The sequence below is a fragment of the Hoplias malabaricus genome, chromosome 17 (genome assembly GCF_029633855.1).
Source record: "Hoplias malabaricus isolate fHopMal1 chromosome 17, fHopMal1.hap1, whole genome shotgun sequence".
Classification (NCBI taxonomy): Eukaryota; Metazoa; Chordata; class Actinopteri; order Characiformes; family Erythrinidae; genus Hoplias; species Hoplias malabaricus.
The window spans coordinates 30,006,299-30,033,919 of record NC_089816.1 but is presented as its reverse complement, the minus strand read 5'-3'; the positions used below and the strand labels follow the sequence as shown (position 1 = coordinate 30,033,919).

Sequence of the window (27,621 nt, the reverse complement as noted above, 5' to 3'; positions counted from 1 at the left end):
TACTTCAAGAGTTTATTTCTTTTAATGGTGATGATTATGGCTTACAGCCAATGAAAACCCAAAAGACATCATCTCAGGAAATTAGAATACTAAATATGAATTCAAAGAAAATTTAATACAGAAATTTTTGGCCTACTGTGGAATATGCACTCAACACTTTGGGCTCCTTTTTCATGAATCAGTGCGGCATGGCATGGAGTGGTCAGGCTGTGGCACTACTGAGGTGTTATGGAAGTCTAGGTTACTTTGATAGCTGCCTTCAGCTCGTCTGCTTTGTTGGGTCTGGTGTCTCTCATCTTCCTCTTGACAATAGCTCATAGATTCTCTATGGGTTTTTTGGTCAGGTGAGTTTGCTGGCCAATCCAGCACAGTGATACTGTGGTTATTAAACCAGGTACTGGTACTTTTGGCAGTGTGGACAGGTGCCAAGTCCTGCCTGAAAATGAAATCCGCAACTTCATAAGACTTGTCAGCAGAGGGAAGACTAAAGTGCTCTAAAATTTCCTGGTAAGAATCTGTTCTTTAAGCATCTGGGAGTCTGGAACTCTTGGCCAATGATTCAGAGAGTGAAAAGGTCTTGGAGAAGATACTTGACATCAGAACTTGGCATCATTTACTTGTGTATCATATATCACTATGATTTGAACATGCTCTACAGTGGATAAATCATGTTTAAAGGTTTAACCCTAACTCTATTTATCTTTGGCCCTGGTGCGCTACTTGTTAAAACCACAGCTCTGTGAACAGGAGTAAATGTGCCTTGAATTGTACAGACAATGGAGCATTTTCCTGTTTTTATTTCCTCATGATGCTTTCAAATCAGAAATCAGCCAAGTATCCAGGATTATTTCCTGCTTTACATGTCAAATCGAAAATAGGATAACTGGTTTCCTGGTTATTTTGAAACAGCAATTGGATAATGAGTTTTTCCCCTTTTCCCATTTCAAAATAAATATCAAATGGCCAAATTGTACAAGGATAAAAATTATGTTTGTATAGTGTCTTGTGTATCTCCTTTAAAGTGTCTCTTATTTAAATTTATGGATTTGTGAAAATGTAAAAAATGAATGTTGAAGGACATGCATCAACAAGTTTTACTTTGTGCAAATCTAAAAGTGCTGTTTAAGATTAATTCAAATATGATGTTTTACAAATTTAAAAAATTAATTAAAATAAATGAAAAATTAGCGGCACGGTGGTGCAGCAGGTAGTGTCGCAGTCACACAGCTCCAGGGACCTGGAGGTTGTGGGTTCGATTCCCGCTCCGGGTGACTGTCTGTGAGGAGTTGGTGTGTTCTCCCTGTGTCCGCGTGGGTTTCCTCCGGGTGACTGTCTGTGAGGAGTTGGTGTGTTCTCCCCGTGTCCGCGTGGGTTTCCTCCGGGTGACTGTCTGTGAGGAGTTGGTGTGTTCTCCCCGTGTCTGCGTGGGTTTCCTCTGGGTGCTCCGGTTTCCTCCCACAGTCCAAAAACACACGTTGGCAGGTGGATTGGCGACTCAAAAGTGTCCGTAGGTGTGAATGTGTGTGTGTGTTGCCCTGTGAAGGACTGGCGCCCCCTCCAGGGTGTATTCCTGCCTTGCGCCCAATGATTCCAGGTAGGCTCTGGACCCACCGCGACCCTGAACTGGATAAGGGTTACAGATAATGTATGAATGAATGAATGAAATAAAAAATTATACATATTGAAGTAAACACCACATCCAGCTGCCAGTGGTGCAAAACAGTATACGTCCAACATAATATTTTTACTAATAAATATTATTTTTACTGATTGACATTAATATATTCAGCACTGCCTTTTAACCAATTAGAAATTGGAATTGCTTTCTGCTCCATGTTTACACTTGATTACTGTTGCTACTTCCATTCCAGGGATTAAAAAAACATTTTTTTCTACAGTCAAAACAAGCATTTTGTACATGCATGTCAGTCCAGTTTCACTTAAATTTGTTCTCAACTGTAATGCAGAAGTCCATTTTCCAAGTTCTTAAAATCATTATTTATACATTGCCACAGTTAATGTATAACTATTTGTATTATTATGACTTTTGTTACTGCAGCTGTAGTGTATATACTAGGCTATAATACTTCCAGGCAAGTTTGCAAGATAAGGACAATAAAGGTGCTTTCACTGAGTTTAAAGGTTTTTTTTTTTTCTGGCTTGACAGTCCTTCTGTGTATTAAAGAATAAACAATACTAACAGCAGCCTGAAAAAAACACTGCAGATTTACAACAGGCACAGCGAGGGGCAGATGTCCTACATTCAAAGCATTAATTGTGGAAAAGTATTGGCCTGACCATGCCCGTGAGGATCCTTGGTACGTGAACAGATATGATGTGAGAGATCATATCAGGGAAGTTCACTTTCACGGAAAGGGACTGGGCCTGGACAAAGAGGTCGTATGTAAACTGATGAAGCTTCTTCACAATCTAAACAGAGAAAGGAACAATGGAATGTCATCATTTATTGTAAAATATCTCTAGTATTCCGGTGATTATCAGTGAAAGATTATCAGTGAAAATGCCACAAATGTGAATTCCAATTATTATAAATAAACACACACACACACACACACACACACTTACCTGTTACATTTTTACTTATATTAGAATTTTGCCTGACCAAGTGTACTTGACTACATTAATATAATTTCTAATATAGGCCAGCACAGTGCCCAGTCTGGGCTAAGTTATGTTGAGGAGCATTTTGTGTGGTTGTGAGTCTGATTGTAAGAAATAATGTTTTAAACTGTATTATATTGATTGTTTTTACATCTCTGCTCAAGTCTCACTTTGTTGCTCCCTCTCTCTCTCTTGCTGTCTTTATTTTCTCCAGCAATGAATGAACAGGCAATTTTAAGGTGCAGAAGTCATTGCTTACACTACATCATTGTTAGTCCATACTTCATACTCATTTTTTAATATCAAGGTGTAGCAACTAGTTGTTCATTACTACTATATTGTTCTTTTTTTTAATGTTGTAGGCTCTTACTCAAGGGATGTATAAAGCAATGATTAAATCTTAGATAGTGGTGTTTTTGCCACGTTTCTTGCACGGTACCCATAGTAACATCTGAGGGGAACGTAACAACTGGGAGCTTTTTATTTTGTTATTCTGGACATCTGGTTGTGTAGTGTAGACAGGATGTCTACAGCTAAGTTTACATTACAGAGTTTTATTTCTAATCCTAGTAATGAAATGTTGAATATGTAGAAAGTATGGATTAGTCGGCAGCCTATAGCTGGCCACATCTCTCTCCAAATATCAAGAGTTAAAGTCAGATTTCCAAGCATTCTGTTTAGTATTAGTAAGCAGTAGATGTGGATGTGTTGAATTTTAGTCCTATGATGGGTACAACAACATTAAGTGCTTTGTCTACACAAGCTATTTTTCCTGAAAGGGAATGTCATCTAACCCATAGGCTACATCTGCGTGGACATCTCCGTTTGTCTCTGAGGGGCCCGATTTTCCCCGATTTTCATGCTGGCTGCTGCTGAGGATCCTGAGGTAAAAGTCAATTTGCCTCATTATAAACCATTCTCTCCCATTTTTTCTCACCCTTCCTTGGCCTCAACTGAGAGTCATGGTCAAATATGATTGCCATGTCTTAAATTGGAGGCGGAAAAGTGCTGAATCTCAAAAATCTGATTGATATTGAAATTTGATATTAAGCTGGCTGTTCATGAGATAGAGTTGGAGTGGGAGATTAAGTTGCATGAGCTGGAGCTGACATTGAGTAAGCTTGTCTCAGCCCAGGTGCTGGAGCTGGCGTCCTCTGCACACACTCCACTTACTGGTTCTCCTGTCATACCTTGTGCAGACACATGCACAGGCTGCACAACCTGCTGCGTCTACTGCACCAGAGTTACACACTGTCCCATTTCATTTAGAGCATGTGGACACCTATTTCAACATTTTATTCTGAGAAATGAAGTATGCTCATTTAGTGAAATTTCTTGGTATAAAATTCAAAGAGCATACCCAGTAAACAAGGAACGTCCCTGGACGTTCAAAATAGGTCTAAAAGTAGTCTGTCCGTCAAGGACATATTTTAAACGTCAACGAATGTCCAAAAATCCATCTTAATAAGTTGATTAAGTGGTGACCAATCGATAACGTCAGTGGACGTCCAAAACGCGTTTTATACAAGTAATTTATTTTGGGACCAATTAATAACATCAATGGACGTCCAAAATACGTCTAATAGTCGTCTTTTCAATGTCTGTGTTTGGACGTCTTTTCAACTTTCATTTTCAACCTTAAGAGAACGTTGATTAGACGGCAGTCATTACGTTATTTCAACGTTGAATCAACGGCTAATTGTTTACTGGGTATGAACATATTCCAGAATATATTGCCTACATTTTAGAAGGTGTAAGAAACTTAGAATTTGTGTGAGAAAAAGTTAATAATGCTTGATAAATGGTGATCCTGTAAAAGGAGTTTAATGATCGCCTTCATTATTAAGTGATATTAAGGAATGTTTTTACTGTCACAAGGGACATTGCTATTAAAGGTAACATCTACTGGTTGTGGGGAAATGCTGTGTTCTGGTTTGTTTATGCTTAGAAACTTTTAAGGTGGAATGGTTGAATGTGGCTGACATATAACTTGTCTGTAAATTTTTATTAACTGTTTGAATTACCACAGGAACGCATTTGTTACTTGAGTTATGTAGCACTTCAGGTCTGCGTTTACTTTCATGTAGATAGCCCTCTCCCTAATTTAGATCAAGTTCCAACTACTGCAAGTCAATAATACCTTTTTGTGGCTCGTTTGCTGTATATCAATGACTTGAAATGGGTTATATCAAGGAGCTATTTCATTCTGTACAGCTGTGTACTGATTTATGTTCCAGCATATTTAAAGTTGCTGTCTGTTCTGCTTTAATTGTGTAAGGGATTGATTTCATGTTGGCGAATGTCACAGCAGGTGAAAAAGTTCTTTTCACATTTTCTAAGTTAAAATATTCCACACATTAAATCATCTTATCTTGAGTAACAGTCTGATATTTCCTGCATGTTTGCTTGTTCAGTCCTTAAAGTTGGAAAACTTGGTAGATATGGCTGATTCATTTCTTTCTGGTGATATCTAAAGTTGTGTGCTGCAGTTGCTGTCAAGTCCAGCAAAAATCTAGAAAAGCACTGGAGTAGCTCCACTGATAAACAGCATATAAACTGGGAAGTTGACCATCATCAGCTGGTAGAGATACCAAAGGCATAAATGCCTAAGTTCGCATTACAAACCTTATTAATGTATTCAGATTTTTTGCTCAGATCAAATATGGCCTTGAATGGCACAAAATCAGAAACTTCCCCAACAACAATACATCATATTTGTTCGACACATTGTTTCAAATCTGGCCAAAATATACATGTTGGTAGCTCAAGTGTGCATCACATTTTGGTCGAGGGGTTAGCCAACAGCTTGTTTCTGTACATGATTTGGACCAGAAGGAGGAAGAAGCCTGATGGTTTTTACTGCTGCACCAAAAGGTCAGCTGATCCCAAATGTCTCCCTACACCCGTTGTAATGCAAATACTCATGGGAAAAAAACAAACAAACAAAAAAAACGGTTTCTATATACATGTAACATTTTTTTTAATCAAATTACGTAAAAGCTTATCATCTGCTATTAGCTTCATGTCTTCCAGTCAAACACTTTCCCTGTCTGGGTGTAGCAGTTTTAGTTTAATAACCTGTGAAGTGCACTCTATAGGGAGTTTGGCACTATTTGGGACACTGCTTGAGCCACATTGTTGTTTTGCCATGCTGCTTGCTGGTGCTGGCTGAGGTGAAGGTGCATGTGTACATGCAAAAAGACACATAAAGTCTGATTTAGTCGTTCACATTCAGGTCGCCTGTTCACGAATCAGACTTTGACTTTGATCTAGGGATATATATGAAAGTGACTCAAATATGATTTGACAAAATCAATCCACACAGCCATGGAAAGATCAGATTGAGTCACATCAGGACAAATCTGTAAAACATTTCCTTGACAAGAGTAGACTAATGCATGAACTGAGTTCACGCAATCGTCCAGAGCTCAACAGGCATCACCAAGATATACAATCCCTTACTTAAATATTTTTCAGCCTGGAATTAATACTAATGTTTCAAATTAGCTCTAAACTTGTCTATCCGATTATTGCAAAACCTAATCATACTGAATTGTGGTTGATTGTGTAGGGCTGTTGCCAAAGGCCAAAACAGGTAATCAATTTATACTTACTATGTGTACAGTAACCTGCTTGTCCTTGCAGAAAATAACCCTGCAGTTGTAGCTCAAGCATTAGTGAATCTCTTTTCTACCTTTGAGTTGCCCAAGATAATCCAAACTCACCAAGGTACTACTTATCTGTTTAGAGCTGAAAATTAAAACATTCAGCATGTAGTTTATAGTCTTAACCAACCAGAGTCTCAATGTGACTTTGAAATGTTTAACCAGTCTTTAAAATTTAAGCTGCACCAACATTGTTTTAATGGGATAAAGGTGTTCCTCCTGTTTCATTTGCACCCTGTGTATGGCTCATGGTTTTTAGTCCAGCTGAGCTTATTTTTCTAGTTAATATGCTCATATCTATTGGAGATGCCTACTCCAGTTCAGTTCCTTTTGTAAGTACTGATATTTAGACTCTTGGTAATGTAGATGGGTTGACCTTTCATAGAACTAAACATTCTAACACACAGGTTTTGGTAGCATTACCTTCATGTTTAGATCATTTGGCTTAGCCAGAAATTGACCATTAGGTGGGCCTTGGCAAAAGTGGGTGTGTACAATTATTCTTCCTGGAATAAAATGCAAATGCAAACACTAGGGTTGCGGAATACTTAAATTTGTTGAACTTGTATTGAGTCCAGTCAGAGTCAAACGTATGCCTATGCCTTCATTCCTTCATGTCCCTTTATGTCTACCTGCTGTGTATGCCCCTTTTCAAATATTATTATGTAAGACATAACGTAAACCACACACAGACGACGAGTTAGGCCAGACGGCACATAAGGAAGATTGAACAGAAGTGATTTTTCTTCCAACAGTGATCACAATATAAGTCTTTTCCATTTTTTTGAGACATAATCATGTGCTGAACCACTCCAGACTCACTGAGTATCAGCTGGGCATTCTAAAGTATATTATGTACTTCCTTTTACTGTTTACAATTCACAGCCATTTTATTTATACATTATTCTCACTTACATTGTTCAACTTATGCTCAACTTACATTGTTGTCATTTGTGTCTAATCAGTCAAATTGATCATTGTTTATTCAGGGGCTAGAATCTGGTCATATCGATCCTTTTACAGTGCACAGCCTCCCTGTCTATACTTCACTCTATTTTTACAGCTTACAATGTACTGACATGTACCTATCCTCACTAACCTGGTCATTGTTACAGTGGATGTAACTTGGTCATTGATTATTCAGTGTATGTCTTTATATATCTCTATAAAGCCACCTGCAAAATTTGTGACTTGCTGCACACTGTCTTTTATTCCTGTCACACTGTCATTTAGGGCTGTGCCATATCGAATCTTTCATGATAAGATTGACATCATTTTTAAAACGATTAAAAAAAATCAATATCGTGATAATAATGATATTCTGTGTTGTTTATGTAATGACATCATGCAGTTAGCCAAAATATGACATACGTTCATTGCATGAGTCATTTAGGCAGAGTGACAATTACGGTGGAAAATGGCTGTAAGGTGGAGTAATTTGCTCCAATGTAAGGGGAGTGACTTCAGTAGTGTGGAGGTGGTTTGGTTACAAAATAACAGATGTACGATAAACCAAAGTAATACGTAAGAAATGAAAGAAGCCTATAACATGCAGAAGCACAAGGTTGAGGATAAGAAATCAGAAATGCTATTTGCTATTTACTGTGAAGGTTACGTTTTGTATAATTGTTTACGTTTGCTGTTTATAGGCACACACTAATGTTCTGTACATTGGATGTGTGGTAGATTTATGCTACATTTTTATATACAAAATCAGAATCTTGGTAAATTACTGTTGTTTAGAAAATAAGCAACTGTTTACAATTTTGTATCACTTCTTCTGAATGTAAAAACTGTTACATTTGTAGTAATAGAAATGTTTTAATAAATATATCTTTCAGTATTATTAATACATTTCATTCATTATCTGTAACCGCTTTTCCAGTTCAGTGTCACGGTGGGTCCAGAGCTGGATCATGGGGCGCAAGGCAGGAAATTAATACATTTATAAAACAAATTTCAGGTAGTGTCGCAGGGGCCTGGAGGTTGTGGGTTCGATTCCCGCTCCGGGTGACTGTCTGTGAGGAGTTGGTGTGTTCTCCCCGTGTCTGCGTGGGTTTCCTCCGGGTGCTTCGGTTTCCTCCCACAGTCAAAAAACACACGTTGGTAGGTGGATTGGCGACTCAAAAGTGTCCGTAGGTGTGTGTGTGTCTGTGTTGCCCTGTGAGGGACTGGCACCCCCTCCAGGGTGTATTCCCGCCTTGCGCCCAATGATTCCAGGTAGGCTCTGGACCCACCGCGACCCTGAACTGGATAAGCGCTTACAGATAATGAATGAATGAATGAATTTAATAAAATATCATTATGGACAAAAAGCCCTGAAATACCGTGATATATTTTTAAGGCCATATTCCCCACCCCTAATATCACTACACAGCCATCTGCCTAATATATTATATTTTGTGTGTGTATAATATATATATATACGCACAAACACCCATATATAATTGCAGTTCGTTATTTATATGTAATATTGTATTTAGCTTTTACCTCAATATACAATATACTGTTATAAAGTTGATTTATTCATCTATTACTCTAAAGTTAATAGAGTTAATAATCTTTTTTTTTTAATATTTGTTGTTTCCATAGTATATCAAAACCGAAAAATACTCAATACACAGACAACACTAAGACTATGCACAGGAACACACATGTCTATCATGATCCCATTAGGAACACGTTCTGCAGATGAAAAACCATACGTTCAGCAGCACGAGGGAGTAAAGGTATAGTCATAATAGCCAGGAGTCCATACCCTCACGCTCCAGCTTTGAATCCGACTCGCAGGAATGTGCGTGTGGTAGAGTCATGCTCTGGGAGAGTGTGTCCGTGCATGTGAATTCACATGTGGGAAATCAGCTCTGGCTGACTGGGTGGGCCTTAGTCAACAGAGCAGCATGATGACTGTATTAAACTTATCCAAGAATTTCCTTACATACTTAATTATGTTCCTCTGCAAGCTATAGTTCTGCAGCATAAAAAAAGTTACCACTAACGTCCCGCTTAAAAAACACCCATATTGTGTTAATGCTTCCAAAATAGTTAGCATGAAACTAGAAGTGGAATATCTGTAAAACCATCTGTTTAATTATCTGTCTCTTATTCATTACCTCACATGGACGACTGTGTTGATAATGTAAGTGCAGCTAACATTGACAGTAAATTGGATTTATTTTAAGTTTAGTGGCAATTTCCGCTGACTCCAGGAGCTTAGTTTTTTCTGCTTTTGTGACCCCAGACAATTTACTACAATATACGGTGCTGGCTTTGGGATTAAAAAATGTACCCGCGGGTAATGCCCCTTGTTGTTCTGCATATTTAGCAGACCTTGTTGTCCATTCATCTAATTCAGGCAGCCATATGAACACTATGCGCTAACTTATGGGTGATTAGTGTCTGCTTCTCTTATGCTCGCACACGCCACAACAGCTATGTATCACATTCTAAGTTTTACTACTCATGTAAATTTAACAAATATCAACTCAATTATTCTACCGTTGAAAAAGAAGTTCTAGCCTTACAATCCTACAGCATTTTGGCATTGTATGTGGGATCAAGCTGTTTACCAATAACTGTATGAGTTCCTGCCTTGCGCCCAGTGATTCCGGGTAGGCTCTGGACCCACCGAAACCCTGAATTGGAAAAGCAGTTACAGATAATGAATGAATGAATGAGCTCTATTACCCATAGCTTATCATCGTTATAGAGCAAAAAGTTATCACGAACCAAAAGGATATTGTTTTATCACCCAGCACTAACTACAGGTGCTGAGTTTACAGCAGTCATAATTCAGTGCTGTCTACTAGGAGGCAGGTCTTAGAATAAAGCACAAATGAGCAAAGTTGTGTTGAGAAGTATTTTGTGTGGTTGTGAGTAGTAATGTGGTAAACTGTGTTACTTTGATGGTCTTTAGATACATAACCTGTATCAGCTCACTTTGTTGCTTTTTCACTAAATTGTTCTCCAGTGATGGATTGGTATAGGTAAGTTTGTTTGTGCTTATACATACACGGTAGTTGTTTATTGTTTAGACACACTAGGTAAGGGCAGGTGTCACATGCACTGTTTTGGGGTTAGGATTAGCCCTGGTTAGGCAGATTGGCTATTTTTATTAATTTCTCTATTTTAGCACCATATTTAGTCCATATTTGCTTTCTAAGAAATCTGTCTTAGTTACACCACATCATTTTTAGTTCATTCCTTATGGTTCATACACATTTTCTATAATATCAAATATAGCAACTGATAATTGATCACTGCTACATTGATCTTTTTGTTCTTTCTTTGTACATATCGTTTGTATTAAATATTTTCCTCAAAGAACCTAAAGCAATCAGTGTTTTTCATTCTTTTACCTATATTGACAAAATCAAAACCCTATTCCCATTAAAACTATTAAAATATATGTTACGTCAATGCCTTTGCTTTTGTATCCACATATCCCTGTTTAATAAACACGCTTGATTTTACAAAATAATGTTTATCAACACCTTCATGCCCTGATGAGCCTTGTACATGCGTGCAGCAAGCCTACTGTTGCTGCTATCAAGCTTCACTAACCCACAGCAAAAAGACTGTCGCACCTCAGTCCCTAGGATCCCGCAGCAATGGCTCCATGCCACCATCTAAATGCCTTGAGCTACAGTGCTACGTAATGGTACATTGATGGCACAAGGTCATGGTTCGAGACAGTTACACAGACACCATGCCTCAAGATAGTGCCATGTGACGCACAAAACATTTGCTGTGGGTTAATGATACGTGATAATACTAACAGAAGGCTTGCTGCATGCACAGAGAGGGCTCGTTATGGCACAAGAATGTTGTAAAAAGAAGCTGAAACTCTGCTTGATTTTTCAAGTGTGTTTATTTTATTGTGTAAAAGAAACAAAGGCATTTACTTTAAATACACAATTCACAATACTTTTCGAACATTTGGAATGGGATACCTGGGTGTTTCGTATTTCATTTAACGTCAATAGAAGTAGAAAACTATATAACATATTGTCTCCTGTATTTTAGGTTTAAACACAAAATGGAAGAAACAACTGATGGAACATACATAGCTCCTCTTTCATTCCATCCCATCACATGTCCATATGTACCTTCTCTGTACCACTAGTAATATCTAAGGTGTGCGTAGCCATCACTAAAATAACAGCTGGCTTACTTAAGGTATCAGAATGTACTGTATTGTGCCCAAAAATTGAATATATGATTGAGGTATATTACCGGGTGCAGATAATCCAGCAGTTGGGTGAGCTGGAGCAGCCTCTCTGTGTGGTTGCCATGGCTTGTTTGGGTAACTAAGCGGTCCAACTCATTGATGTAGGTTGTCCGCAATTCGTCAAAACAGCTCTGGTTTTTCAGCCCTTCCTCTGGAACTGAAACAATCAACATTTCAAGAAGGGGGAAAATGTTACAGGTCAAATTCACTGGGAGAGACAGGCCATTTTGTAGACAAAACTTTTACATGCTGAAGTGAAATTTTGAGATTACAAAAGTAACATCTGGGTGGTCAGATTTTTTTCTTTTCTTTTTCTAAACTAAACTTAAGCTCTGGCAAAATCCAGACTGATTAACTGAAGCGACGAAGGACGAGATGATGCAACCTTATTCCAACTGCCTGGCTCCAGCCAGACTCCTTTTAATTTCATACTACTTAGACTAGGGAACAGATGTTGTTCATTAATCACTTATGATATATATTCTTTGAGTATTGTTGCAGGGCCCTTGATATACCTAAAGTGTAGTGCTGTGAAAAAGCCAGTTTGATTCATGTTGTAAGAGTCTGTACAAATATGCAAGTACACTCTATCCCAAACTGACTTATAAGTTAGCAAAGCAGAAATTTATATTTGATTTTATTATGAAATACTGCAATATGTCCACTTCCTCTGAAAAGTGTATTGCACAGAATATAATAGATTAAAATATGTACAGCACATCCACCAACATAATTCAGCTTTTCTGTTTACTTACTTTTAGCAAAAACATTATTAGGGCAATGTATCATATTCCTCTGTACACTATATAAACATCTGACGCTAGGACATTTAATGTAGAGTTTTGTCGACCACAAGTGGGTTGCAAAACACTTACAACCCATTTCCCTGGTGATCCAGTTCTGAGGGAGAACAAGTGATACAGAGGGCCATCAATAGAACTTTGTTGCCAAAAATTAATGGTATTAAAAGTAATACAATCCCTGCTGCATCTCCACACAAAGAAGCTTTGTCAATTAAAAGGTAGGCCTTGAAGAGGAATGGGCAGACAACCTCTGATTTAACTATTTGCTTTTTTGTCAGGGTACACCCTATCCTAAAGCTTTAATGTGGTGATAAAAAGTCTTGTGGAGATGCTCTTAAACTACAATGTATTCGCTTACACAAAAGTGATGCACTGAATAAACTCGATTGACTAGATTCAGAGTGACCTGTCAAAAATAAGAGATTCAGATTTGTTCCTATTCTAGAAACACTGTGACTTGGCAAGGATGTGATGTGACTGGACTCACTGATACTGAAGAGGAGCAGTGCTTTCATGCAGAGAAACTCCTCCTGCGTGATCTGAAGTTTACCCAGACTCTCTGAGAGATGACGCATGCGGATGCAGTGCTCATACATACTGGATACCTGCATCCGCTTGCTGAGAGAGAGAGAGAGAGAGAGAGAGAGAGAGATGGTAAGGAAGCGAAGTGTCAGGCCCAAGGTCGATGTCCTCCATTACACTACCCAACATCAACTACTCCCCCCATCCACATAGCTAATGTGGTATGAAATTTGAGCCCCAGCTGTAGAAAACCAGCCCATTAATATGCCACAAAGTACCTTCCTTTAAAGCATGGATTTGTCAGGACAAGACCATATATTTGGCGGATGACCAAAACATATCTGTGCATTTGATCCTTAATGAAATATTTACATGTTATACATTATTTAGAGCAAGTATTTAGAGGTGATATATGGCTCATGTATGTTGTTGCAGAGAGGCAAGTATGTTGAATGCAGATGTGATTACTCATATTTACTATTTCTTTAACATTTTGCTTACTCATTGAACACAAGATCGGGGGCAAAGTAGAGCATTCTGGCCTTGACGTTCTTGAAGGACCTCCAGCCCAAGGCAAACACCATAATTCCCATCCAGGAGTACTGAATAACAGCCATTTGGTCATCCAGGTGCAGACTCTGAAAACCTGCATCAATAATAAAACAAGGCATGACCTAAACAGCTCATTGCTCATTAACAAAAAAACAAAAGTAACAAATTATTGACATGAGAGCAACCCCAGGTTCTCAGAAGAAATGAAGTGGTGGACATATGTTAGTATCACAAAATTAATGACCAAATCTGCAGACAAACATTTAGGAGGTTATTGAAAAAAGAAAATTAATGTTTCTGAGAAAAATATTTTAATCAAAGCAACTTAAATTCCCCTTAAAGCAACACTATTGTAGTATTTTTACCTTAAAATTACAGCTTCAAAATCATTGGGATGCCTCCACTGACCTGTAGATGAGCCTGTGTTATTTCTACTCTGGGCTCATCGGTGTAGAAACTGCATTATGTAACTTTGGAGGACAGGCAGGAAACCTCTAGTGAGAACTGTGAAACACTTGATGGCACACGTCACACCAACAACAACTGAAATAAGCTGCATCCCATATAGTGCTGTACTCCCTACAAAGTGCACTTCACAGACCTAGAGAGTGCACAGGTTTACAGGGAGATGTAAACTTTTATAAACAGATATACAGTGCACTATGAGTGCACATACTTTTATTTTATGACCCACACCATGCACTACATAGGTGTGAGGCGACTTTTGAGAATCAGCCAGAGCCAGTAAATACTGGGTTGGCTTTTACTTGTTGGCAAGATTGATAAAATAATGCTTTACTGATGCCAAGTTGGCCACTTTCTTCTTGGACTATTAAGTAATAACAACTTTTGCTTCACTTGCTTGATGTTTTGCTTTGTTAGATTTAGTGATCATAAGCAAAGTCAGCCCAATTTCACAGAGCTTAAGACACTAGCCAGACATCTCCAAGTAGTGTTAGCAAACAAAGAAAACCTGACAGCAGATTATACATCTCTGCCAATGTTATTTTTTAACAACTGTGGTGTAAAATGTAAACGTATCTGTTATCCCTGACTCTCAGAGATTTTCCAGACTTTTCACAACAGTGCTGTAAAAGTCAATAACATTCTACAACAGGAGGAGCCCAGAAATATATGTACTAGTGCAGACATAGTGTTGCTTTAACCTAACTAACTTACCTTTAACCTCTACTAAGATTTATTACTTTATTAAGAACTGTAGATTATTCGAATTCTGTTTGCTGTATTATGCATTAGTAATGGGATGGTCTGTAAGGCGTTTGGTTTCATAATCATTTGGCCCTGCAGTAAATAATGTATTAAAACTATTCAGTGTAAAGTCATTTAAAAGCCATCAAATATTCAGTAATATCAGGATTATACATTAATAAAAGTGCACAAAATGGTAATGGACAGATGCTGCATTTGTTCCAAAAAACTGTCATTTGTCATTTTATACAGAAATGGAAACAAATGGAATTGGCCCACACTCCTACAAACTGAATACAGTAAGAGGGTAGAGAAGGCAAACGTGCTAGGAGAGGGAGGAGAGAGAGAGAGAGAGAGAGAGAGAGAGAGAGAGAGAGAGAGAGAGAGAGAGGGAGAGAGAAAGAGAGAGAGAGGGAGAGAGAGAGGGAGCAATAGAAAGAGAGAGAGAGAGAGCAATAGAAAGAAAGAGAGAAATAGAAAGAGAGAGAGAGCAATAGAAAGAAAGAGAGAGAGAGAAATAGAAAGAGAGAGAGAAGAGAGAGCAATAGAAAGAGAGGGAGAGGGAGCAATAGAAAGAGAGAGAGAGAGAGAGAGAGAGAGAGAGAGATGGTAAGGAAGGGAAGTGTCAGGCCCAAGGTCGATGTCCTCCATTACATTGCTCAACATCAACTACTCCCCACAACCACATAGCTATAAAGATAGAGGGTGAGAGACAGTTGATAAAAGAGATACCAAACACAGGTATATTGCATGTTCTTTAATGTGGCGTATAGAAGCTAAATCAGAAGTATAAAAAATAGATAAAGAGCCAGGCTACCAAGGGTTAATCAATACAGCAGTTCTGCAAAAACCCTAACACTGTAACAAATTTGCAGGAATACTGTTTGTTTTCTCTGCCAAAAAACATTTTAAAAAATCATAGGGGTTACTTTCTGTATAGGGCCATAACACTGTTGCAATATGAGGCTTGGCTCACAATTTTATTTTCCAGATTACATTATTTGTCTCGTTTACCGTTCCACTGTTTCAGCTGCCAACAGAAAATCTTGCGAAGGGACACACATATATTTTAGAATCTGACTAAATGGGCTGCTATTTATAACCTAATAGTTAAAATGAGTACACAAATATTTATTTCTCCATGTAACAGGACATTACCTGGAATCCCCTTTGCCCATTTAACGACTGTGACAAGTTGCCGCTCCCCGAGTTCATTCAGGCTGGTCAATAAAGAGTCAGCTGAGTCTGGCTGAGCCTGATCATGGCCAGCATTCACCACTGCAGGCTCAATTCTCTCCAGAATGTTCAGAAGCCCATACATGCTATGGAGAGCAGGCTTGGGACAAACTACTACAGGTCCCTGCGTGGGTTTGTTCTTTACTGGTTCAAGCTGTGCTGTATTCTTCAGCTTTTGGCCTTGAAAAAAAGCAAAACAAAATGCATGACCAAGGTAATGAGATGCACAAAGCGTCGTTTTCGAATAGCAACAAATTTTATGTGTCAAACTAGAAAGCCACTTTCCCTTTGATCTGCTGAAATCTACTAAAATCTTGAGGCATTGATATTTTATAACACTTTTATACATTGTACAGTTTTAAAATTCCATCCAGAGATATTAAACTGCATAATGTAATTTTTGTAAGCGCAATCACATGGACAACTTTAGCTAATTAGATTTTCTTTAATAATGTCATGACCTTCTAAAAATAAAAGAAGCTTGAGATGGCATTGGTCTGATATTGGTATCGAGATCTTTATCAGAGCATAAGAGAATGAATTTGATATAGTCTTTTAGGTAGTTCTTTCTGAGGTGCACTTTGGGTGAAGTGCTCCCATTTAAACCTTAGTAGTAGATAGGTTGGTCTCCTCTTGGTTGGCTTAATATATGGAAAATGTGTTTAAATTCAGTGAGTTCAGATTAAAATACAGCCAGTCTTACTACTCACGATGAATAAATTATAGAATCACCACTCATATTTTTCACACAGACCTTCTATTTTGTAGCAAATAAGCAAATTAAAAACCTGACACAAAACATACCTCAAAGGGATAAAATATGTGAACTGACAGCATTTTTTTTTTCTAGATAAATTTTAGAAATTAAAATAAATTAATCACTCCACTATTCACTTTCTTGAATAGTAGTTTATTGAGACCCAATCTTCTACATGTCCACCATAACTTTTCGGGCTAGAAACATTTTAACACACTTTACCCTGTGGAAATAGGCATCAGCAACCTGAAAAATGACAGCACCTAACTAAAGCTCCAGCGTCATCTCCTTGGCCAATGCATGTGTTATTCATTATTGAATATCAATTTCACCCATTTATACATGAGTACTTCTTTAATCCCAATGCAACCTTGTTTTCTTCTTTATAGGTGTTGTTTCAGTACAAATCTCTCTTGTTGGAGCCATGTTTTCATTCAGTTAGCCAAGTCCAACCACATGTTGAGATCTGTAAGCACTGCAAGTTCTAGCTGCACACTAACGTATATATACACCACTAATATAATTTGATTTCTGATATTTCTGATAATATAATTTGATAATTTGATATTTAAATTTGTCAGAGGTGTGTTTTAAGATGGCAAAAATGTTTGTCATATTTATTTGCTACAAAATAATAATATGTTATGTGAACATCCTCTAATTCAGCTTTTCCATTACATGCCACCTATTTGACTCAGCTTGGCACAGCTCGGATATGGTCGCTTTAGCACTACCACAGCACCCCCAAGAAATATGGAGCCAGTAATGTTGCAAATCTCCCTCTCTTTAGCCTTAAACATAGACTTTAAAAACTACAACAGAGACAGTAATGTTAGGCACTGTTTACTCATTGTGTTTTTTTTTTTTTGTTTTTTTTTTTTTGGATAAAACATGGCATCGCCCCAGTTCTCACAGATCAGTTTTTTTTTTCATTGTTGCACGTCAGCCTCTTGCTGGAGTTTTCTTCGGCCACCAATCCAAGGAGCGTTTTAAACACTTCAAAAGAATTTTACGAGCAGCTGTTGTGAGTCGTATAAAAACAAATGTGACCTCTGTGGTAACTTGTAGAGGTCTGCGCTCTGTGGTGATTGACAAGTCCCTCTGGCCAGTCGGCACTCTGCTAGGTTTACGAGCAGAGAATAAAAAGTACTGGTTCCACATACCAGGTACCAGATTTGCCTAATGGAAAAGTGGAAAAGCTGAACCAAGTCGGGTCGAGTAGATAACATGCAGTGGAAAAGCAACATATGTGTAGTGTTTTCCTCATTTTTGCCAGGGGTAACTGTATATTAGGAAAATGTATAAATGGGTGGAAACAACTTAGATATGTACATCATGTATGAGCTTGAACCCACATCCTAAATTTGATAATGAGAGGATTATAGCTAAAGAGCATGCCTTTTCAAGTCATATGTTTAAGGTGGAAGTAACATTGTAATATGAAGCTAAAATTCACATATGAAAGGTGGAATGGAAAATCTGAACTAGAAGCCAAAATATAAATTCATTTTTTGTTTTCATTTCATTCAATTTTTGGTTTCATTTCATCTTCATAGTTTGTTCACACACTGGGTGTGGTTAGGAAACACAGGCGAAGTGGCATTTACAATTTGCATATTTATGCATATTCATAAGTCTTGGCATTCTTAATGAATGTTGCTATGTTTAGTATATTCTTAGAAAAAATATTACATGTAAATATATTACTTCCTACATTTTTATATTTACACTTTCACAATGATTTAAGTGTCCATAAAAGCATAACATAAAGATGAAACACATCAAATGGGTATCAGATGATAGTAAAAGCTTCAGTGTCAATTCTGGAAAAGGAAGAATGATATTGTGGCATCTGCAAAATATTCTAATGGATCAGCAGTTACCTCCAAGGTTCATCCCTGATGCAAAGCATCTTTTGAGACGACACGATGGGCAGTTTCGCCTTCTGAGTTTATCAATGGTGCAGTCATTCCGGCTGGCGCAAAGATATTTTTGTCTTCCTATAAACAGAAATCTTAATATTATGATTTAATAAAGTGCTGTGACATTCCATTCCTATAAAATAGGCCATGAGATGTCTTACTTGTTCAAATGGCCTTGTGCACAGATCTCAAATTTAGCCGTCTTGACAGCTGCAGACTGATGTGTTTTGATCAAGTCAAACCCTTGCGATAGCTTGTACATTAACAGTGTGACCTGACTCACCTGTGGCGGCTCTCTTGAAAAACACTTTGCAACTCCCACATGTAAGAGCTCCATAATGACAACCTGAAGCTTTCTCTCCACAGACTTGGCAAATGCGCTGAGCTGGGAACAGTACTCTGACATCACCCAGACTGGAAAAACACAACAGAAAAATGACCATACACTGTTTTTGTTTCAAACATTCTGTTAAATTGATCACAAAGTTATCTGATGAATGTTTTACAACTTTTGGAAACCAATTTTTGTTAATGTTTTACATTAAAGATGGCACAGATCCAATACCCAGTTCGAATATAAGGCTGAAACAATTTGACAGATCAGATCAGATCAGACATCGGAGGAAAAAATACTTCAGTTCATTGTTCAAAGTGTAACAATTGGACTATTCATTCATTCATTATCTGTAACCCTTATCCAGTTCAGGGTCGCGGTGGGTCCAGAGCCTACCTGGAATCATTGGGCGCAAGGCGGGAATACACCCTGGAGGGGGCGCCAGTCCTTCACAGGGCAACACAGACTCACACATTCACTCACACCTATGGACGCTTTTGAGTCGCCAATCCACCTACCAACGTTTGTTTTTGGACAGTGGGAGGAAACCGGAGCACCCGGAGAGGGGAGAACACACCAACTCCTCACAGACAGTCACCCGGAGTCACCCGAATCGAACCCACAACCTCCAGGCCCCTGGAGCTGTGTGACTGCGACACTAACCTGCTGCACCACCGTGCCGCCACAATTGGACTAGTACCAGTATAAGTCAGTATTACTATATCAGAAAAGAAAAGGTGGTATTGTCCTATTTTAGCATACATTGCTTGTTACGCTGTCATAACCACAATGAACTACCCATAAGACATATTTAACAAGATGCAGGCTGTTTGGCATTTTCGCCTCCAGTGTAAGTTACTTTTATTGAACTCATAATAAAACTCACATCATAACACATGCATAGGCTGAACTCCACAACAGAAAAGAAGGGTTCTGTTGTGAATGGTTGCGATGTCTTGAGAAACTGCTTTTCTGTAATTATTTTCTTGGAATATCTCTAGAATAATACTGTCACATGGACTAAATGGCATGACAACTGCAGGGGTAACATGAGATCACTTGTGGCATTGCCAGAGATTTGTTTCAGACCTTCACATCCTTGTGGTTACAGACTTTTTAATGAAATGGTTTTTTTTTTGAGAAAGATATTAAATTGTAACCAGTTACCTCCTACAAACATGTTAAATATTTAAAGTACTATTAAAATGGAACAGATTACACAAACTAGAAAAAATGTGCTTGACAGAGTTCGGCTTGAACTGAGGACACTGACACATAATAAAGATTAACCCGGGGTAAGGATAACACATTAGGTGTGACAATAATGGTTAAAGCATATGACTGATATCCTTGTCATATTTTTAACTAGTCAGCATCTTGAAATTTTACATTTAACACTTGAAAATTAATTATATTTATTCATTCATTATCTGTAAGCGCTTATCCAATTCAGGGTCGCGGTGGGTCCAGAGCCAACCTGGAATCATTGGGTGCAAGGTGGGAATACACCCTGGAGGGGGGCGCCAGTCCTTCACAGGGCAACACACACACTCACACCTCGGACACTTTTGAGTCACCAATCCACCTACCAACGTGTGTTTTTGGACTGTGGGAGGAAACCGGAGCACCCGGAGGAAACCCACGCGGACACAGGGAGAACACACCAACTCCTCACAGACAGTCACCCAGAGCGGGAATCGAACCCACAACCTCCAGGTCCCTGGAGCTTTGTGACTGCGACACTACCTGCTGCACCACCGTGCCGCCCTAATTATATTTATGCTTGTTCAAAATTGAATATAGGACAACGTGTGTTTAAAAATGGAGTTAACCTGTTTCAGATACAATTCATTGTAGTTGTTAAACAATTGCTTAAGTGAAATGTCATACACAAAATGCTATAAGCTATGCTAATGGAATGAGGACATTAAAGATGCATAATGCAATTTCACCTGAGTGCCTGTCTTTGTTGTTGTAGTTAACCTATTTAGCCACTAGAAGTCCTGAATCCCAAACCCTGACCAACACACTAGTGCATTAGTCAAGGCAACCTCTAGCAGACAAGCAGCTGAACCACAAAAACTAGGATAGCCACACTCTCTCATGTTTTACAGCTTTTCAAGCAGATTTTCTCAGGCACAGAATGCACTTGTGTTGATATCATTGCTGAAATTTTTAATCATTCATTCATTCATTATCTGTAACCGCTTATCCAATTCAGGGTCGCGGTGGGTCCAAAGTCTACCTGGAATCATTGGGCACAAGGCAGGAATACACCCTGGAGAGGGCGACAGTCCTTCACAGGGCAACACAGACACACACACATTCACTCACACCTACGGACACTTTTGAGTCGCCAATCCACCTGTTTTTGGACTGTGGGAGGAAACCGGAGCACCCGGAGGAAGCCCACGCAGACACAGGGAGAACACACCACACTCCTCACAGACAGTCACCCGGAGCGGGAATCGAACCCACAACCTCCAGGCCCCTGGAGCTGTGTGACTGCGACACTAACCTGCTGCGCCACCGTGCCGCCCATTTTTAATCATGTTATTCAAATTTTGCAGTTAATTTGTACTAGATAGTAAATGATATATGAAAATATCCTACTGGACCTTTGAGAACATTCTAGTAATTTACTTAAAATTATTTATATCGAATAATGTACATTTAATCTGTAATTTAGGCCTGATTTAACTTTCATTGTGAGAAAAATATGACAGAACATACATTTCCATGAGCTAAAGGAATTTCTTTTCTGATGTGACTTGCATGCATAATAATTTACTTTATAGGGATGAATGTAAAGAAAAGTATGTTAATGAAAACTAAATTGCTTATATCTATCAGCCTACAATGTTGAAATATGTGCATCTATGCTGTACTAATAATATATATCTGTTTTAACTTTTTAACATGTTAGGTTTAGAATTCGTTGTTCAAATATGTTGTATTTGTCTTAAATTTGCATATAGGTTGGTGAGAAAGAGACCTGTGTTTACATTGTCTTTGACCTTTAATTTACATAAATATTGGACACCAAATGTGGAATCCTCACATAATAACATTAATTGCACACCGCTCTCACAACACTTAATTTTCACAGAAAACTATTTATTTCCTGAATTGAAAATGTCCATTTGGACGTAACCCCTAATAACTCCATTTTGTTCATCAACAGACCTTTAGAAAAAAAACTAACATTTTAGAAGTTGCCTAAATGTACATTTGCTTCATTCAGTATTTTTGAAACTATTAATATGCAATTAGTGCCCTCCTTTTACCTCCAATTAGACCTCTGCTGCTCAGTTACAGTTTGAAAGTCCTGCCACAAAAGTTGTTGAGATTGGTGTCTTGGTTATTGATGTAAGAAACACTGGCTGTGTAAAGAAATGAACACTGCAGTTTAAAATCAGACATATTCTTCCACGGCGTTGAGTCTTTAGCCTAATTCACTCCTGATACATGGGCCATTTTTATGAGGTAAAATCTTGACTTTCTCTGAATGGGTTGTTCTGTTTACATGAATGCTGCATTTATCTTTAACATACTCAACTGACCAATATTAATACTGATGTGTTCACTTTGTTTTAAAAAATTGAATATATATTATATGTGAGTTTAAAATTTATGAGCTAAATTTAAAATAATATATTATATTTAAAGACAAATCACATATTGCCCATATAAAATGCTTTAAAAATGTTATAGGGGGTTAATTCTTTTCATTCTTATCTCTACTGTGAGGTAAATACATATTCCTAGTTTAATTCTCCTCAGTCGTGGCCTACCCGTGTTCAGAGCTCTGAGCTCGTACGTTGCGAGCTCGGAGGAGCCCTGCTGAGGAACTATTTCCAGGAAGCGGAGGGCACAATCCCCGGGGAAGCCGATGTTCCGTGGGGTTCTCCGACGATGACGGAGGTCCTCCGTAGGTTTTACACTCGCTCCCCGCGCCCGAGGGAAACCCTCCGCGCGTTTCTGAGCAGCGTTGACGGGAGAACACGCCACTGTGACTCGTGAAGAAGTGAAGTCCCAGCTCAGTGTCTGTTTCTGTTTTGAGGCTAAATTTGAGCGGTTCCGCTGACTGTAACCTCCCTTTGGCTCCGCTCTGGGTTTGGATCCATGGTTTGTCCAGAATGTTCCAGTCTTGTCGCGATTTCATAATAAACTGTGCCTGACTCTCTATCTCAGTTTCATACGGCTCTGCTCTCCACCTCGGAGCCCAATCCAGTGTTAAATTCCCACCTAGCTCAGGGAGCTCTTTCACGCGGCTCGCCTCGAACATCCCGCCGTTTACTGAGAAATCGAGTCGCTGAGACTTGGGTCCTTTCTTCAGAGAAACCCTGCCGCCGCCGCCGCTGCACAGCTCCCCTCCGCTCCCCTCAACTAATGTCCTTCTTGTCTTGGCACGGCACCACTGGCAGCAGCGAATCGAGCCGTGTCTCGTCCCATTCATCTTCCTGGTCACTCTTTAAACTTTTGCAAATCGCTGACTGGATTATGGTAAAGTTAACACGCGATCATACTCCGCTTAGCGCCCCCCCCCTCCCCCACAATCTCATTAGTCCAGGACATGAAGTGTTATCTCACATTTATGGTTTTGCATAATTAATGTACACAGACCAGGCGTAATTTACAGGTCGCCTGAGGTCAGTATTTATCCACACCAGAGACCTTTGATATGAATGACTGGAGGAGAATGACAATTGTAGCCACAATTGCTTTTACACCCTCTGATGAGAGATAGATGGCTAGATCTAGAGAAAACTTGAAGCCACCCACGCCCTCCAAAATGTCATTTTAGTTTATAAATTCAGTAATTATGGCGAGCTGAGCTGTGTAAGGTTCACAAACTATGGAGACCATATTCATATTAGTGATTAATATGATGTCAGCCCACCCTTTGCAGTTATAACAGCTTTAACTTTTCATGGAAGGATTTCAACGTCTTAGGAGTGTGTTTATGGGAATTTTTGACCATTCTTCCAGCAGAGTATTTGTGAGGTCAGACACTGGTGTTGGCTCGCAGTCTACGCTCTAATTTATCCCAAAGGTGTTCTATCGGGTTGAGGTCAGGCCATTCAATTCTTCCACACCAAACTCACATATTCATGCCTCTGTGGACCATGCATTGTGCACTGGTGCACAGTCATGTTGGATACTGATACTATGTGAAGCTGCTTTGTGACAACGTCAGTTGTAAAGGGCACTATATAAATAAATTTGATTTGATTTGGGGCGGCACGGTGGCGCAGCAGGTAGGTGTCGCAGTCACACAGCTCCAGGGGCCTGGAGGTTGTGGGTTCGGTTCCCGCTCCGGGTGACTGTCTGTGAGGAGTTGGTGTGTTCTCCCTGTGTCCGCGTGGGTTTCCTCCGGGTGCTCCGGTTTCCTCCCACAGTCCAAAAAAAACACACGTTGGTAGGTGAATTGGCGACTCAAAAGTGTCCGTAGGTGTGAGTGTGTGAGTGAATGTGTGTGTGTGTGTGTGTGTTGCCCTGTAAAGGGCTGGCGCCCCCTCCAGGGTGTATTCCTGCATTGCGCCCAATGGTCCAGGTGGGCTCTGGACCCACCGCAACCCTGAACTGGATAAGCGGTTACAGATAATGAATGAATGATTTGATTTGGAACAGGAAAATGCCATTCCCAAACTGTTCCCACAAAGTTGGGAGCATGAAAATGTCTAAAATCTGTTGTTATGCAGAAGCATTACCAGTTTCTTTATCTTTAAACAACACACCATAATCCCTCCTCTGCCAAATTCCACACCTGGCAAAATGCAGTCAGACAAGTATCGTTCTTCTGGCAACCCATAACAACGAAGCTCTCTACACACTGTGCTTGAGCTAAATGCCACATGAAGTTTGGAGCTCTGCAGCGATTGATTCTGCAGAAAGTTGGTGACCTCTGTGCACTATGCGCCTCAGCATTCATTGAAAATTCATGTGACCTAATCACTTCGTGGCTCAGTTGCTGTTATTTCCAATCGCTTCCACTTTGTTATAATACCACTGACAATTGACTGTGAAATATTGAATAGCAATCCACCATCCAAGTCATGCCTGCTTTGTGGTGGTCCTCTGGGGGTCCTGAGCATTGAACAGCAGGGATAAGAGAGTATGCAGGGAAACAGATGGACTACAGTCAGTAATTGTAGAATGACACAGTGCTTCTGTATGGTCAGTGGAGCTGATAAAATGGACAATGAATGTAGATACAATGTAAGTGTTCCTAATCCAGTGATCCTTCAGAGTATATCCAACAAGACTTGTTAACTTGGTTAACATCATTGTGATGTGTGTATATTTTCAGTTGTATGTGTTATGAGACACATGCTGCAGATTCTCAATTCCAGAGTGGTCGAAATCAACACTTTATTTATTTATATTGCTAAAAATGCAAGATGTGAAACAGCAGAGTTGTTTTTCAGTCCAGCTGTCTCTCTCTTATTCAACATGCTCTTTCAGATTTCACCAAATAACTCCTATTAAACAGACTTGGAGTGTATAGTAGGGACACTTTAGTTTGTGAAAAACATTTCAGCTGAACATAATTACTGAATATATCATCTTAAATCAAAGTACTTCAGCCAGCTACCCGAGGGCTTAAGAGGCAATTTTGACTTCACATTTCACCACCTGTCAACCAGTCCCTCTAATATACAGTCTATGAGAGATCTGCAGTCATACTAGTAACTGACCTCCCGTCACCTCTTCAGTTTCATTACCAACACAACATTTGAAAGAGCATTATTATCCCTTTTAACATTTAAAACCTTTGAGCTGGACTTCTTCTTCTTCTCTTCTTCTCCTCTCTTGGATATCAACCCCTGGATTGTTGCTTCAGTGTGGTAGTTAAAAGGTTGTTATCAGGGTTATCATATCATATCATATTATATGGGTCTACTTTGTCTTTTTGTACATGTGGTCACACACACATTCACATCTACGGACACTTTTGAGACGCCAATCCACCTACCAACGTGTGTTTTTGGACTGTGGGAGGAAACCGGAGCACCTGGAGGAAACCCACGCAGACACAGGGAGAACACACCACACTCCTCACAGACAGTCACCCGGGGGGAGACCCACGCAGACATAGGGAGAACACACCACACTCCTCACAGACAGTCACCTGTAGGAAACCCACACAGACACGGGGAGAACACACCACACTCCTCACAGACAGTCACTTGGAGGAAACCCACACAGACACAGGGAGAACACACCACACTCCTCACAGACAGTCACCCGGAGGAGACCCACGCAGACACAGGGAGAACACACCACACTCTTCACAGACAGTCACCTGGAGGAAACCCACACAGACACGGGGAGAACACACCACACTCCTCACAGACAGTCACCTGGAGGAAACCCACACAGACACGGGGAGAACACACCACACTCCTCACAGACAGTCACTTGGAGGAAACCCACACAGACACGGGGAGAACACACCACACTCCTCACAGACAGTCACCCAGAGCAGGACTCAAACCCACAACCTCCAGGTTCTTGGAACTGTGTGACTGCAACACTACCTGCTGCGCCACCCTGCCGCCCCATATTGCATGTAAGTATGCCATTTCACAACTACGTTTTTTAGGTTTTGGTGTGTATTATATGGTTCTATTTTCTCTTTTTGTGCATGCCCACTATAATTTCTAGATTGGATATAAAATAAATAATAATATGATAATATATGACATTTATTTAAATGTTTTTGTCATAGATATAATGTACTGCCACCCTAAATACATGTGATAATGTCTGCTCTTTAAACTCCTTTAAGTGTATCACATTGATGACTGCTTACCTGTATTTCACTGGTCAATACTAAAATTGATTAGGATGGTTTTTGTTTGTTTGTTTGTGTTTTTTTAATCAATATTCCTTGCTGACATACATCTATACAGTTATCAGTATATCACAGATACCCATCTGATATTATTGATTAAATATCATTCATGTATAAAATATCAGTTGCAAAGCTCATAGTGCCTTAAAGGTAACAATTATAGGGGAAACACTGTTCTCTGATTTGTTTACATTTAGAAGTTCAGCGTCTTTAAGCTGGAACAGTATGTTTGAGGAAAGAAACTGCTGTTTGTATGTGGATGAAGTTTAAGTTGTCAGTATGTTTTTATCCATTGTTTCAGTTACCACATATCCATTTAATATTTAATAATACCCCGGCTTCCCAATCCTAAGAAAGATCTTACAATGCTAGCTTGTGGACTGCAAAAAGCAGGTAAGAAAACTGGTGAAGAATTTTATTTACCACCTGCCAAAGATATGACCACGACCAAGTACCATAACAAAATGTATACTGAGTCAGATCTTTGTTAAAATTTCACTGATCTGGTCCATCCCACTGCATGGCTTGGTTCAGACCTTTCACTAAAATGGTAAGCGGTAAATGCTTTTGTATGTGTACCAAGTTTTGTGTGTGTTGTGTGTGTGTTTCTGTGACATAATTTTGAGGGAACGTGGAGGTTCTGGTTTGATAGTGGGTGGTACATGGTCTAAAAAGATTGAGAACCACTGATTTAAACAATAGGATCATACAACTATACTGATCCCCACCCACCATTTGTATTAAAAATAGAAATGCAAGAACCATATTTGGACTATGATTCAGATAATTTTATGCCCATCTCATTCATTCATTCATTATCTGTAACCCTTATCCAGTTCAGGGTCGCAGTGGGTCCAGAGCCTACCTGGAATCATTGGGCGCAAGGCGGGAATACACCCTGGAGGGGG

The 27,621-nt window shown here is 39.3% G+C and overlaps 1 protein-coding gene across 1 annotated transcript; it reads right to left on the bottom strand.

Annotated features, from left to right (window-relative positions):
- LOC136674208 (progesterone receptor-like) lies at positions 1-23,310 on the bottom strand. The gene is made up of 8 exons (XM_066650116.1): positions 22,647-23,310; positions 18,802-18,932; positions 18,480-18,596; positions 15,762-16,019; positions 13,344-13,488; positions 12,808-12,938; positions 11,523-11,674; positions 1-2,430 (listed from the first exon to the last, which is right to left on the bottom strand). Exons 1-8 carry the CDS (start codon positions 23,138-23,140, stop codon positions 2,272-2,274), a joined length of 1,587 nt encoding a protein of 528 aa, XP_066506213.1. The 5' UTR covers positions 23,141-23,310; the 3' UTR covers positions 1-2,271.
- Positions 23,311-27,621: the final 4,311 nt, after the last annotated feature.

What these genes read in the sequence shown, in the direction of transcription:
- LOC136674208 (XM_066650116.1), bottom strand. Translation starts at nt 23,140, where the DNA reads ATGTTCGAGGCGAGCCGCGTGAAAGAGCTCCCTGAGCTAGGTGGGAAT. An exon ending in GCTCAGAGCTCTGAACACGG is followed by an intron (nt 18,933 to 22,646) that starts GTAGGCCACGAC and finishes GTGTTTTTCCAG; the next exon opens with TCTGGGTGATGTCAGAGTAC. An exon ending in ATCAGGGATGAACCTTGGAG is followed by an intron (nt 16,020 to 18,479) that starts GTAACTGCTGAT and finishes CTTTTTTTCAAG; the next exon opens with GCCAAAAGCTGAAGAATACA.